Source organism: Gallinula chloropus, assembly GCF_964237585.1.
Source record: "Gallinula chloropus genome assembly, chromosome: Z".
Lineage (NCBI taxonomy): Eukaryota > Metazoa > Chordata > Aves > Gruiformes > Rallidae > Gallinula > Gallinula chloropus.
This window is the reverse complement of record NC_140089.1, coordinates 29,748,945-29,764,622: the sequence shown is the minus strand read 5'-3', so window position 1 is coordinate 29,764,622 and position 15,678 is coordinate 29,748,945. Positions and strand designations below refer to the sequence as shown.

General features: G+C 37.7%; 1 protein-coding gene across 1 annotated transcript; it reads right to left on the bottom strand.

The window, feature by feature from the left end:
* Positions 1-4,004: 4,004 nt before the first annotated feature.
* NUDT12 (nudix hydrolase 12) lies at positions 4,005-14,881 on the bottom strand. The gene is made up of 7 exons (XM_084278781.1): positions 14,844-14,881; positions 13,894-14,107; positions 10,765-11,360; positions 9,782-9,949; positions 8,326-8,439; positions 6,682-6,881; positions 4,005-5,447 (listed from the first exon to the last, which is right to left on the bottom strand). Exons 2-7 carry the CDS (start codon positions 14,097-14,099, stop codon positions 5,337-5,339), a joined length of 1,395 nt encoding a protein of 464 aa, XP_084134907.1. The 5' UTR covers positions 14,100-14,107; positions 14,844-14,881; the 3' UTR covers positions 4,005-5,336.
* Between the last annotated feature and the right edge of the window lie 797 nt (positions 14,882-15,678).

The window sequence follows — 15,678 nt, the reverse complement described above, 5'->3', positions numbered from 1 at the left end:
TTTCGCAGTGGTATCAGACTAATGCAATGGATACTTCTATATTTATTAGCATATAAGTAAAAATAATTTTTTAAAACCGCCATTGAGAAAGTAATTGATTTTGCATTATATCTCTATAATAAAGAATAAAATCATTTTGTCTTCAACAAACATTCTGGAAATATAGTTAAAAAATATCCCATGAACTGTCATTCTGTTTCCACTGTTGGACCTCTGTTATTACTGTTTTAGAGTTACTTTTGTTTCCCTCTTAGCATACAATTCATGATTTTTTATGATCAAACATGACAGCAGGTTAAGTGAAATACTTCTCAGAGATGATGTGTCAACTGGTCATGAAATTAGTGGAAATCTCACTAAAACACATGACCATTTCCATTAACGAAATGGAATTTCTATAGTCAGAGACATTACTGTCAATACAGTCCTACAATTATTTGTCAAGCTTAATTATTCAACTTATTTGAATTTCAGACTTGTTCAACTGTGATAATGGAAATAATGTAAAGCCAAAATCTTTGATTACACTTGAAACTCAGCCCACCAAAAGAGACCTATGCAATAGTTGCATACTTTAACAATTTTCTTCAAAAATGAAGTAGCTTTTTTGTTTTGAGAATGCCTGCGACTACAAAGTGTAAATTAAGTGAAAAAAACCCCCTACTTTCAATTCTCATAGAATGTAATTATGGCAAAAAACCCCTACCCCAGCTTCTTGGATTTGGTTTCCAGTATATAAAACAGGGATACTAAGGTACCCTATTTTATGACAATGCAGTCTCAAGGGTCAGTTTCTCCAGATGAGCAAGTTATACTGCATAAATTAGGAGTAATTTGGGTTTCAAATGACAAAAAATGGAAGACAGTATTTCATAGGCTCATTTTTAGTTTTAGCAGGCATGTTGAGAAAATGTCTACATTTCCTTACTGAAGTGGGAGTATTCCAGTGTTAGAATGTTTCTCACAAAGAAATAAGAAAGTACTTGACCAAAGGTAATTTTGCATGCAGGATGATGAAATGGTAAGGAGGAAAAATCCCTACTTCCTAGACTCATTTATATGCTGCAAACTCAATTTGTAAGCTTCTCTAATCAAAAATATGTAATATTAATTCTCGATTAATCTGTAGTCCTGTGATAGCATTCCTTATATTCTACACGTGAAATATTCATTGCAGAAAGATAATGCAAATAACAAACTGAAGTTCACTCAGGTAGACTTTAATTTCTAAAATGATATACAAATACACTTAAAGTCCCTACATATAAAAATGACAGTCTTAGGAATCAAAAATCTATCCTAGAAATCCCTTTAATTGTAACAAGCATTCCCACTGACTCACAATCAAAACTCTATGAAAAATCCCTTCCATTTATGAAACTATCATTCTTACTCATTCAGAAAACCAAACTATATACTGCACTTTAATTGAAATTCTTTAAACTGTATCTACTCTGTAAAAAACCTGCAGAAATCCCGTTTTATAAAAGCTATGGTGAGTTACAGCCATTGGTTTCTACAGAATACTACCTTAAAGGCTGTATTAAAAAAAAAGGAAAAAGAAAAAAATAGGAAAAATTTTTATACTTACTGTTACTGTGAGCTGATACTCCTTTCAGGTATGTTCTTCCTATTATGGACTCTGTGAATACTTTGCTTTTCTAAGCTCATGAAGGATGAGCTGGCTGTCTTGCTAATGCTTAACAGGACAACAAGTTGAAATTTCTTTCTTTTCCTTTGGACTTAGCCACTTCTTTACTGTCAACCTCAGTCAGAGATGATTGGCTGTATAAACATAGCCTTCCAACCACTGAAGTAATAAAGGACTACTAGTTATTTAACTCTTAACAGCTAAAACGGATAAGAAAATAACTCAACTTACCAAGGCTTTACAAAACGTCAGTTTTGTCTGAAAAGTCTAATCAATCAGGTTACCTAATTAACATTAAAGATAAAAGAAGCAATGTTGCTCACAGTCTTGCTCCACTTCTTTTTCTATTTCTGTCTCCTAAGCTCAGAATCTGATTAGTATATTTAATTCCATGAAGCATCACGACTGGTCTACCTTTAATCAGCCTGCTGACATCCACCTCTTTTCCTCTACATGTTGTAGAACTCAAGAAAACCATTTACCAACTTGGCAATATTCCTACACAAAATTCAATGTTCATATATCAACACTGAAATGATTTTTCATGTGTTTATGCACATCCAGTATGAAAAAAGAGATTAAAGAAATATGCTTGTAGGGACCAATGCAAAGTTGGTAAAAATCTCACAATCAATACTTCACTTACATGGGATGACATTGCATCACATGACCTTACAGCTTGGTTAGTAGGATCAACTTTGTATTTAAACAGCTATTTTTTTCCGTGTTACTAAATTGCTAATTGTGTTATTTATAAATCATTATAATTTCAAAACCAGATAAAACACTATTTACAAATTGCATACTGAACAGAAGATAGTTTTCATTAGTGTACTGGCAGGTTGGGAGAAAGCACATCTCTGTAGCATCCTGCCTTGCACATCTACACACAACCAGGGCTTGTTTTGCTCTTGTGCCATTGCCGGCACAAAGGAGAAGGAGAGACTATTATTACAGCACGAACAAACCCCCTTTTTTAGTGGTTTGAGGAATACTATTTTCTTAATGTCTTACATTAACTTCAGCAGCAAGAAATGGCTCCTTGTAAAAGCTGCAGTCTGTTGGATAAGGCAAATCACCATAGGGAAGGAACTGTGGCCAGACCAGTCAGAATCACTCCGTTCCCTGTGTAACTGTTGCTAAATGCACTAATTTGGCAGTGTTCCAAATTGCTGCTGTTGCTAAATAATGACAGCATTTGCCTCTTCAGTTAGCTATTTCATATATAATCTGCAAATGATAGCTATCCTTCAAAAATTTTATATGGATGGGTATTTTTAAACTAAAAATCCTACAACCTACAAAGAACTCAAATTAAGCAATAAAACCCAGGAAAAGTCTCACTTTTAGTAAAAGACTAAGATTAATTTTCTTAACAAGGGGTGTTTATCAACTTCTCTGTGAATGGTTTATCTATTGGAGACAGAAAGAAGTGAAGCAAGCTTAAAAAGGACTGTTGGTTTAGCTTTTGAGAGTGTATATATATTAAAAATTTTTGCAACACATTAGAACTGAAAGATTATTAAAGTGTTACTCTCAAATGCAGAGATTATTGAAATGTTTTTCTAACTATCATTTTTCTGCTTTTTTCATGCAGTAAAATTGTTTTTGAAATTACTACCATTGCAATGTATATATGTATATTATTTTTAGAGATTTTCAATTTTAAATAACATGATTCTTAGTATCAGTATTGGTTATGGATACATTCTTCTTGAATTTCACAGTTACAAACCTATTTCTATAGCAACCCAATATAAATCCCTACATGGAAAACTAACATTAGAATGGGTCTCTGACATAACCAAAAATATGTTTGTGATACATTATTTATCTTTACATGTATTTACTCTTTGCTTTATCCTCTATTCCATCTGTTTCTCATTCCTTCTCTGTTCATCTTTCTTAACACATAATATTCACACAACTGCTTATAAATCCCTCCCACTGCTTATCTTTCTCTACTGTTCGCATACTGCCCAACGTTCTCCCTTACTTGTATGAACAACCTGCAACATGTCTTCCTTCTGTCACTGCTGTTAAGAAGAGTAACTCCATTGACAACATGTGATCCTGCTGGTAGCTGTAGTCTACGACATCTTTTCATACTCCCCCATCTCTGCAAAAGCAATTTTTAAAGGGAAGCAGTGTATTGCTTCCTTCTCTTTCCAAATGGCTCAAGAGATACCCTCATTTTCTTCATTTGCAGGTACAGCTGAAGCAAGGGAGAGAATAAAGAAATGATTTGTCAGTCGTTCTGACTGTCACTGATGCTCCTTGATTTGAAGTTTGATATGCATTGCATTCATTAAATAAAAAGGGAAGGGGGAAGGTGGATGGAAGAAGGGAACTATTAGAATTTGCAAAGTATTTTTATTGATTCCAGTTTGTAGAGAATTTTTAAACAACTCTGACATCTTTTATTGATCTAAAAATATATTGAAATTACTCTGAATAAACAAATGAACATATGATAGAAAGTTAATATTTATGGCATCATCATATTTCCTTCTGGTCATTTGCATTTCTTTTTATATCACTGCAGTGACTGCATAATTACAGACTACTGAAGCATTACATAATGACATTAGTAATCAAACCAGTATACTTTTTATAACCTTCCATCTTGAGAGAATACTAAGTTAACATTCTTTTCAATAACATAATAAATTAAGGCACAAATCTGAACTGTAGCATTAAATACATGTAATTAAATATTTTAATTCACATATTGCTTTCCCAGATTTACAGCTATGATTAATATATTTCTTTCAACTGTAGAATACTTAACAACAGTAACAATCTTAGTGTCTCCATTTCCATAAAAGAGTTTTGTACATATTTTGAGATACAATGTCTTAATTAATCTACTTTATTCCTTCGTCACTCTAGAGTTCCATTTTTAATTATCATAAAATGAAGTAACTCACTCTCTTGGGTCAGTAAGTACACGTTATAAAAATAGCTGATATTTAGGCTTTTTGGGATGATTCTCCAGTACCTTTTTCATATACAGACTACTATGTTATACCTTTAAATTCAGGCTGATGTGTAATCGGGTAAGTGCAGGCCAAACCAGACAGGAGGAGTAAATACTCTGCTTAGAGGGCGGTTAACGTGAAAGATAGAAAGCACGATACATTCACCATTTAACTATGCTATTAGCTTAAAAATAACCATCATTGGTTAAGACTTTCAGCACTGAATGTTGATTTTTGTGACAAGCAAAATATAAAGGAAGTAGGCAGGAAACAATGAGAAAGAAATAACTCAGGCAAAACAAGAGGAAGCAAGCACAAGAGTTCAAACAGCAGGCAGTCAGTCAGTCCTCTTTGTAATGCTGTGAGTCCTTCCAGTGGGAAACAGGAAGGAACAAATCAAATATTAAAAAGCATAATAAAGGCACAGTAATTTGATTCTAAAATGAAAAAGCAGCCTGAGCACAACAAGGTACCAATTTTACCTATTTGTTGCTTGCTTGGGATAATCACTGGGTGGTTGTTCAGTTCTAACTCACATCTGAAAATACCTACAAAGTTTTGCACAGTTCAGCTCAGGAAACAAAGGAAAGGCTTAAAGATTCATGTAGTTGCACTTTTGCTAGATAAAAAATTCTTGCTAATTTATTCCTCATTTAGTGTTTACTAGAAAATGTAATTTAACTTGAAGAAATTGATTATTTGAATTAAAGATTAGCATTCATTCCAATCCAATGTTTTATCAACTGGTGCGCAATAGCTTGACTTGGTGGTACAAAGAAAGAACGCTGGTTTCCTTTAATGAGAACTTCGATGACCTGCAGTAAAGACACATTTTTTTCTCTTTAGAAGACAGTATTATCAACTGTATGGATTCTAACATTGTATTAATGCAGGAATTATCTTACTATGACGATCCATCAGTTTATCATTACTACAGCTATTAAAAAGCCGCAATCAGATTCTCCAAGACAGACACAGAGAAAAAACCCACATAGAATTCTGTGTGAATTCGGAGATTTTTGAGCTCAAATGTGCCCCAAAGGATACTTTCTAATACAGCAGTGGAGTCTGACCGTTAATCTGACATTGAAGGTTTCTGTGAAGCCTCTTTAGGGCACGGACCACCAGGTGGTGCTCTACACCCTTCCATACCTTACTTTCCACATACAGTGTAGAAGGAAATGTGGTGGTGTTTTTCTGAAGCAGCTGCTAACAACATGGGAGTACACTTTCAGTTTAGCATACTTCTGAAGTACATTTATTTGTAAGTCCAGAACAATCTGTCTGTGACGAGCTGCATTCAGAATTTGTATTTAAAACAATGATCTCAGTTTTGTCAGGAATACACCGAGATAGTAGGTGACTACCTTCAAATTGATTTAGAGAGCTGACTTACAACTACTAGGCAGTACAGTGTTACTAAAATTTTATCTCCTAAGTAGCCTGTGAAGACTATGCTATAAAAGCAATCTTTCCTTTTTCCACTCATTACTTTAAAATCAATCTCTATGTGAAAGTCTTTTTTTCCTCCTTTATTTTAAATACCTGGGAAAGCTTAGTGTAGAATTTCCTATTAATGCATAGCAACTGCATTCAATAACAGACTATTAATATGCATAGAAACTAATGAGTTCCTGGAGTTTTTACCTAAACCTCCCCCTCTTCCAGCAAATCTTGTAGCTTGTTGGGAGAAACTTAGGTGATTAATGTTACTAAATACTACTAGTGCCAAAGTGGAAAGCATGGGCTTGCTTAGAAAGTGGGTTAAAGTAACAGTAACTTGGGTAACTCCCAAAAGGAAAATTTTGCTAACTGGCAAAAATATCATAAAACAGGCTTGCAAGTGACTCAGAAATTACCATGAATATCTGCCTTTCTCTGGTTGTGTGTATTCTTCAATTGCAACGTAATACAACTGTAGTAGTACAATAAAATGGGAGACTGTATGTGTAAATTTCAAGCTACTGGAAAAAGGAAGTATCTGTATATGCCAGAACCAATACAGTCACAGACTAGACAGTACAAGAAGGAAATTAAATTGAACTTTACCTGTTCTCTAGTAAACCAGCGGGCATCCTCTATTTCATTCTTGTCAACTCTAATTTCCGTAGACACTGCAACAGCTAAGCAGCCAATCATCAGGGAGGAGGGCATTGGCCATGGCTGGCAAGAGACATACTGAACATGGCCAACTCTCACTCCAGCCTCCTCTTCTACTTCCCTTCGAACAGCATCTTCTATCGTCTCACCTGATCAAAAAGGGCAAAGAACAAGCAGCTGATGAAAACACTGCAAGCAATGACTGCATCCTGTGTTTCCAACTGACACAAAAGATGTGAAACTGCCCCAGACAATTATCTTTAGAGATGTAGTTCACATATCTGGGCAGAGACCTAAGGTACGAGACACAGAAGGTATTTTTAAGGTAAATCTAGCCCCCAACGCAAAATAGAACTTTTGAAGGTAAAGTATTATGATTTCTCCATCATAATGCTTATTTCCTGAATTGATAATTTTTTGTAAAAACAAACTGGTATTACCACGCCTGATATGTAAAAAAATAGGTAGGAAGTACACTGTTCCTTTAATTACTTTTGAAATGCTAATTTGCTCATTTATAAATAGTAGTATTTATAAATAGTAGTATCTTTTTGATTTTTCAGAATGATTGTAACAGCACATAATACAACTTGGATACAGTATTTAAAATTAAATAAGAAAATAAGAGACTTCAGAAGACTTGCACACATTCCTGCATTTATTATTCCCTTTGTCTGACTTGTTCTTTGTTGCCTTAGCACATACAAGACAGTTCTCCAAATTTAAACTGCAATGTAAAGTTTTAATTCCATACTCATGCAAAACTGCTGGATGTATATGTGGAATGTTGATGGTCATAGGCTTACCTATGCCTGCAAGTGCTGTGTGGTAATCATGAATTACAGGTACATTTAAAAAGCCAGTCCGTGCATCAAAGGGAGGTTTTATTACAGCTAGATTCAGCTGATTAGAAGCTAATGATAAGATCAGCTAGTCTTAAATTTCAGTGTATATACTCAAATTCAGCACCAGAGTGTAGTAAGGCCAGCAGAAGAAACAAAGGAGTGAAGAAATAAACATTCTGACTTTTTCCAAATGACACCTGAATGAACTTATTAATGCTGTCACTGTATTTCACCTGCAGTTACTAAATACATATATTCTGTAATTTCAGTGGTGATTAAGATGCATTCCAAATATGAGAATGTCTTACAAATTGTTCTGCAGCTACTAGTAACTGCAAGCAATTCCATCTATTGCTGCTGAACACAGATAGCAAAATATCTCTTAAGTTTATGTTAACTATGCAATGCTTTAACTCTTATTTTTCCTATGCTAAAATCCCTTCCTAATAATATCAGCAAAGAAATTACGTTATTGTGTTTTGGAATATTTTTTTCACTTAAATGTATGATTTAAGAGAGCATGAGAAGTATTTTTAAATTTTATTTACTCAAGTTGTGGGGTTTTTTTCTTTTTTTATAAATTGGATGCTTGCAAGAACAAAATGGGCATGCTTATTACAACAACTTACCTAACAGAAAGCATAAACATTTATTTGACATAACACCGAACGTATTCGTATATTATTTTCAATGTACAATAGTCTATGTGAGAAAAAAACATTTGGTAAGGGAAAATGAAATTACTTACCAGGTTCTACAAATCCAGCAAGACAGGTAAACATTCCTGGGGGAAATCTCTTCTGCCTACCTAAAAGGCAGTGGTTGCCATCTGGATGGATGACTTGCATTATCACAACAGGATCTGTAAGGGACATGAAAGGAATGTATTTCAACATTTTAGGGACTTTAAAGCAGTAAAAAATTTCAGCCTATTTGACAAAAATGCATGTAAATACAAGTAAGATACCTTTAAGTGACTGAAATAAGAACTGTATTGGTGCCCAGGGCAAGCCATTATTTTATTTCACTTTGTTTTTTTGTTGTCTGCAAGGTATCTCTTTATTTTGCTTTGCAACATATGTGCTTAGTAGAAGCAGTTTACTACCTAAGGCTTCAAAAGCATAAATTACCTGAAACTAAAGCACACAATCTATTAAGAGTATCAGTAATACTAATCTAGCAATGCATCCAGCAGATAGCAGTAATGTTTACCTCAAAACCAATTTACTATCATCTCCTCCACACACACTGGCCTGAAGAAAGTATTTTTGATGGAAACACCAAAAAAGAATAAGATTCTCCAGCTACAAAATTTCTAAACTGACTGAACTTTCTATTTTTGCTTTTAGCAATCTCTCGTTTGATTTTGCATTTATGTGTACTTTCTCACCTCTAGTCATTTTACATACCTTTTTCTTAGCATTTTCTCCTATGGGTATCGTTCTTTCTGTCAAGTCTTCCTGCACATGTTCATATAAGATTTTTTTTTCCTTTTTATTGCTATGTAGCTTGTAACAATTTTAAAAAAATTATTTATCTACCTCTGCCTTAATGTATTTTTCTCTTTGTATTTTTGTCATTTTTTTTGGTCCAAACACCAGGTTTTTTTCTGTCTGTATGAAAAGGTTTGATTGAGCAACCTCTCTATACAGTAATTTCAACAATTGTTGTCCTGCTCAAAGGCATCTGCCACAGAACACAGTATAAAATATGCAGAGTTGCATAAACTTTCTTCAGAGAAAGGCATCAGTAGGAAACGCTGGTTCATCAGCCTTTCCTACACAAGTTTGTTGTCTAGAAACAGTAAAAGAAACAGCCACTAGTATTTTAGCAAGCTTCACCAGAACTACAACTGCAGAAAAGAGGACAGGTTAAGGGAAGGAAAGATGATCAAAGAGTAAAATGTGACACTTTGTATTGCTGATATTTCATTTACATTGTTGGAACTTGTAACTGGTATTACTCCACTGCAATAAAGATGGGTACTGTCACAGCAACTCCTTGTTACAGACTACTGCAAGGAAGAAAAACATGAATTACTTTATCCTAAACAGAGCTGAGACACACATACTGTTGGGAGAGACAAGTATTTTAGACATGGGACAGAAGCAAGCGGCTGAAAAAACTAATAAGAAATTGATTTACATGTATGTAATTATACAAACAAGTTGCTTCTGACCAAGTTTATCCTACAAAATGCTCACCAACTCTTGGATATGATGTGTTGTGAACACCTTGGTGACTGGGACAATCTTCTTTTAAACAAGTTTTCTTGTAACCCCCTTCTTCAGTCTTGGTTGCACTTCCACATGTTGGGCAGAACTGGTAGCGACTGTGCCATGCTAGAATAGATCTAGCCTGGGCTACTACTCCTTTAAAAGATTACATTGAAAATGCACAGAATTAATTACTAATTCATGTAGGCTTTGTATAGAAAAAGCAAGTAGTAAAGTTTAACATAAAAATCAAAGTAAGAGACTATGGCTTGAATTGTAATCTCTACTACAAAAGGAGCTGAGCAATATGAGTTATTCAGATCTTTTCCTCTGAAGCACGGTACATGCAACAGGACACAGTACTATGTAGCTACAGACCAATTTATGTTCAGAAACAAATTCATCCAGATCAATAAACCCTGTCTATCAGAAAAGTTACTTTGTCTGGGCAAAGTGCCAGTATTACATATCACACCTTTTTCAGATGACCATTTTAGGGCTACTACAACTATTGACATAATAATGTATTGTTTCATTTAAGCTTCAGCTGCAAGTCAAGATTGCCCTTTATCCTTCTGTAAAAGCAAAACTGTTACAACAGCACTTGTTAACAGCATGTCCATAATGACATTCATTCATTTTGAAACCACAACCTTCCAACACTGGCTCAGTTTCCCTCTCTGATGAGTATACTCTTATTTAAATAGCACCATTTAGAAAACTATGACGATCAATTTTACAGTCTAGTAATACTTGCCATTGCAGGTGTTTGCATGTTGCAATCACATGTTCTTACACATAAAATTCTTCACAAAACCACTCATATGCCTCTAAAATTAAAATACTTCTAAAACCTCTGAAAATACCTGACTCCTTTGCAGTGGTTTGTCTTTGCATTGTATCCCAGTGAATCCCAAGGCATGTTATTTCTGATCACACATTTGACAACTGTTGCATTTTATGCACCTTACCAGCTTCTTTTTCAGGTAGTTGCAGTAGTGCTGGCATTGGTGGGTGAAGAAAGTAACAGTCCTCATGCTTCTGTTTAAACTTCTCAGCAGAAGCAGGATCTACACTAAGAGCAAACCAAGCAACCAACCCATCTTCTTCATCTTCCTGCAGAACTTTTCCATTGCAAGCAGCTGGCAGGTTCATGTGGAACTGAAGTTCAACACCAAGAAAAATCAAGGTACTTTCTTCAGTTTCGTTCATGCAGTGCTCCACATCCTTATGGTACAGCCTGCAAAGCTTTACTTCTGGCTGCTGGGAGCTCTCTATTCCCCCACTCAAAGTAACCAAAGGACTTAGATTTGAGAAAAGGATGTATACTGTAGTTGGGTGGCTTTGTTTTTTGCTTAGCCACTTGGAATCTGTTCTTTTATCACTCCTTCTGTCCAGAAGTGTCAAGCTAAAATAATTTTCATATTCTTTCACCTCATTTGACAGAAAATTAGGCTTCTGCCCACCCTTCACATTAGTCAGCAAATTAGCTATGTGCTTATAACCCCAAAATTTAGCAATGTCCAGAGCCGTCTGCCTTGATTTATTAATGATGGACCTGTCACACCTAGAGAAAACAGAAAAGAACAGTGGTTACCAGGGTGAGTATGTTTAGGAAGACTACTGATACTGTATTATTCTTATAGCATAAACATCTAATACTGTTAAGGTACAAGAAAGTTTATACGCTTTATCTACTGGGGCACTCTTTGAGCATTATGACAAGTACTCATACTTAATTTTCTTTTCCTAAGGCCACATCCCATGTCTTGCTGATCCACCTGAGATTATATTTACCAAGGTCCATGCAACAGCAATGAATTCATTAACATCCCACACAGTGCATCATGGGGAAGAAAAAAAAAAAAAACGCTCAAGATCACTTCCAGACAGAACTTTGATAGCCAGGCTATGGGTCTTTTCTGAGTAACCAGTCATATAAAAAAAGAAGAGCAGTTTAACTACCATTGCCTTCTAGAAGCTACGGAAAGCAGCATTAAAACATCTACCACAAAACATTTACCATTAAATAAGAATGAAAAATACAGCCTCTGCTTAGTGAGAGAAGTAGCACCCTTACAACTGTGGTGCTGGTCCCTGTGAGGATCTATTCGTTATCAAAATGTCTGCAAAATCATACAGATATATAAATATATACCAGCCTCATGGTATATATTTAAATATTAACAAAAGTATTTTACAAAGCTGAAATAGATTTGGGTTGATCAGGACGCCAACACTAACGCACTTCTCTTTTTTCTCAACTTTAACTCAGGTTTATAAGTAAATCACTGCTTACCACTTTAAACTACAAATTATTCAGTAGATGTGAGGCCAGACTCAAGAGGTTTTTTAAACCAGGGAACAGTATATTTATGTTGCTGATAAACAGGCGAGGCTGTCGTGATGTGAGATTTTACATTAACCTCAGTAGTTGTTGAGGGAGTTGAGTATGTATTTAGAAAAGCATTCAAAATTTAATTTGAAATTTTTCATGCAAAAGAAACTGTTTCCCATTTATCTTTAATTATTAAGTATCATTTAGGCAAAATCGAATTTCCTTTCTCTCAGCCACTGAATTCCACCTTCCATCGGCCGAGACATGTTCCAACTGCGATCAGGCTGCTGCCATTCAGTGTCCAAAACAGTGGCCTGAACTCTTTGGATCACTAAGATATTTTTTTCCAGTCCACAAACATTTCCTGTATGTTTTCTTGAAACATGTATGTATGTAAAAAAAGGCAAGTGACTAGCTTTCCAGGATTTAACCTCTGGAGTGTTACAAAATACTACCTTCATAGTCTTTCATATCTATATATATCCAGCAATTGCATTTGTCCAAATTATTATTATGATTAAGCATAACTCAAATGAGACTAATAAAGCCACAGTATAATCCTAGCAATGATATTCAACTGCCTAAGAGTAGGGCCCTGAAAATGACGCTTACTAGTGGATATTCACTCTAACTTAAAACCTGTTACCCTATTTACCAAACTGGTAGCTTCCCCAAAATATCAAACAATTCCTTAAAAGAGATTATTTCAACCCATAAAATCTGCCACTTTGATACTCCTTTGCTTCCTGGAATGTACTGATTACAGTACGAAACAGAAGTTAGTGTGATGCTTCACTCTGATCATAAGCAGAGGAAACAGCATCTGGATAGGACTGGGAAAAGAAAAAAAAAAAAAAGGTGGGATGATCACTGGAGGCTGCGGAATGAGATTACTCCTAACTACAGCATGAGCTCAGCTTGCTTGGTTCTGTAGTGAGTGGTGTAGAATGGAACAGACCAGGATTGAAAAATGCAGAGCTCAGTTGAACCACAACAACTGACTCTCACCCTTCATTTTGAAATGTTTTCCATTTCAAATATTTGGATGCTGACTTTATTCAGACTTCAGTAGAATCTTCTTTGGGATCTCAAGGAGAACTTTGAAGAATTCTTTGCTATTCTGTCTTGAATATCTAGAAGTACAACAGTTGACTTGAAGATAGGTGATAAATATGATAGCAATTTTTTGACAAGCAACGTACATATTTGGTGTCATGCTGACTGAAGAAAAGAACATGACAGCTCCAGGAGGAAGGAGCAAGTGAATTGTCAAAAAAAAAAAAAGAGAGAAATTAAATTCAATCAATCAGTAACTTTGCTAAAGCTGTGTCTGCCATGTCCCACTTAACAGCCAGCTCCTCAGAAAACATTCTGCACTGTAACAGAGATGCAAGTGGATTACAAATACATTTATGAGAAAAAGTTGAAGTGAAACAATCAAACATACCAAATTTATAGTAAGTACAGTCATTGGAATGGGATACAAACTTTGTTCTAGTCAGTCAGTCTCTGGGGAGGAATGACAATGTAACCCTGAAGATCAAAGCTGTAATTTTAGAGATCCTCATTACAGTTTCTTAGTACATATGGAAAGCGCAGTGGAATGGTAGAATTTGGGTATAGACCGACACACAGTACATCCATCGTTCTGAGTTTTAACCCTGGCAACTTTGCCACTACTGGTCACGTAAATTTACGTTTCTGAGACTGTCGAAAAGGACTCAGGTTAGACCTCTTCAGCGGGATTTACCAAACAGCTTACCCTTTCTCCAGAAGAATTTGCACAACCTCAAGGTGTCCATTTCTGGCACCATACATCAGAGCTGTCCAGCCGTTATCCGAAGGCGCATTGATAAGTGACGGCGAGTGGCTAAGCAGAGCTTTCAGCCTGGCTGCATCTCCAACAGCAGCAAAATTATGCAGCTGAGAAATCATGTCCTGATGGAAGCTCTTCTCAGAGTTGGTCATTGTGTCAACTAAGTTAAAAAAAACCAAAAATGCCTGAAAATATATTCACCATTAGGAAAGGGATTTAACTAAAATAAGTATGGAAACAACAGTCAGGTTCTTGTATTTAGTACGACACTGTTACTGTTAGTCCCACACATCTCCAAAGGGTGACACTTTATCCTAGGAATCAAGACTAGTTTTAAAGGAACTTAAGGAGAGATTTTTTGCTACAAGAATGAAGGTTATCTGAATGTGAAACACGTGTTTTGGTGTCACAGAACGACAGAATGGTTTGGAGGGCCTGGAAGGGACATCAAGACCATCTAGTTCCAGCCCACTCGTGTACACCGACCAGGCAGACCCACAATGCTGAACAGTCCAAAACAGGGCGGAACTCCACGCCAAGAAACTAGCCTCGGGTGCCTCAGAAACAACGAAGCACAGTCTCGAGAGGGCAAGTCCCTCTGGAGACTCCTCCAAGCTTTAGGAACGCCTCCGCGTCCCGCGCATGGCCGCTGTCACCCGCGCTAAAGGGAAGCGCGGACCGCGGAGCGCGGTGCCGCCCGCTACACGACCTCTCCTCCCGGACGCGGACAAACACACACCATTTTCCCCACCGGGCCCAACCGCATCACGGCTGCCCAGCCGCCTGCCTGCCTGCTCCCGCCCCACTACGAGGGGCGGGCGGAGCGCCTGGGGTACGCGGGGACCGCAGATTTGACCGGTGGCCCCGCTCCCGACACCCGCAAGGGATCTCGTTACCGTGAGCGGTCGGGGCGGCGCAGCTCCCGCGGGCAGCTGGCCTCGCGGCGCAGCGCGGAGGAGATGCACGCCCGCGGAGCTCGGGGACGCTGAGTGGGTTGCGGCGGCCGGAAGGCCCGCCCCGGTGCTCGGCCGTGGGCGGTACCGCAGCGCCCGGTGGTGGCGCTGGCCGTCCGCCTTGGCGGGTGCCGTATGGCCGAGTGCGAAGGGACAGCGGAGGCGGGCGGCGCCGCGGTGAGGGCGGAGCGGCGAGCTACCGCCGGTAGAAACGGGCTGCCATGAGCTGGCTGCTGCGGGCGGTTCGGGGGGTTGAGAGGAGCGGTTTGTCGTTCAGGCGGGAAGCTCCTTGGTTGCAGAAACCGGCCGCGCTGCTTTTCGGCTTTGCCTGGCTGTGCTGGGGGAAGGCAAGGCCGGGTAACCCGTGGGCGTGCGCGTAGCCGGGAGAAGAGCGGAGCGAGTGAGGTGTCACGGCAGGGGAGAGCGGTTCGCAGGGACGTTGCAGTGGTTTTACCAGCTGGAAGGTGGTTACAATGAAAGCGTGACCTGTTAGAGCAGGGCCAGACGGGTGGGTAACACGTTCTGTGCTTTGTTTACAAAAGCTGTTACCAAAGGGCAAACCTTATTCCAACATCGGGTGGTCCAAAGTCCGGGTACCGGCCTTGAAGTTTCCGGGAAAGGAATGCCCTTTTAAAATCCTGCTGCTTAAAAACACAAAAACGCTGGCCATGCGTTTTGCTTTCCTCTGGAATTTTTGAGTTAGGGAGATTCACATCTTCAAATTTCGTTGGCACCACTTATCTTTAAAACTAGAGCAACTGGTTGTTTTTGCTCCCAA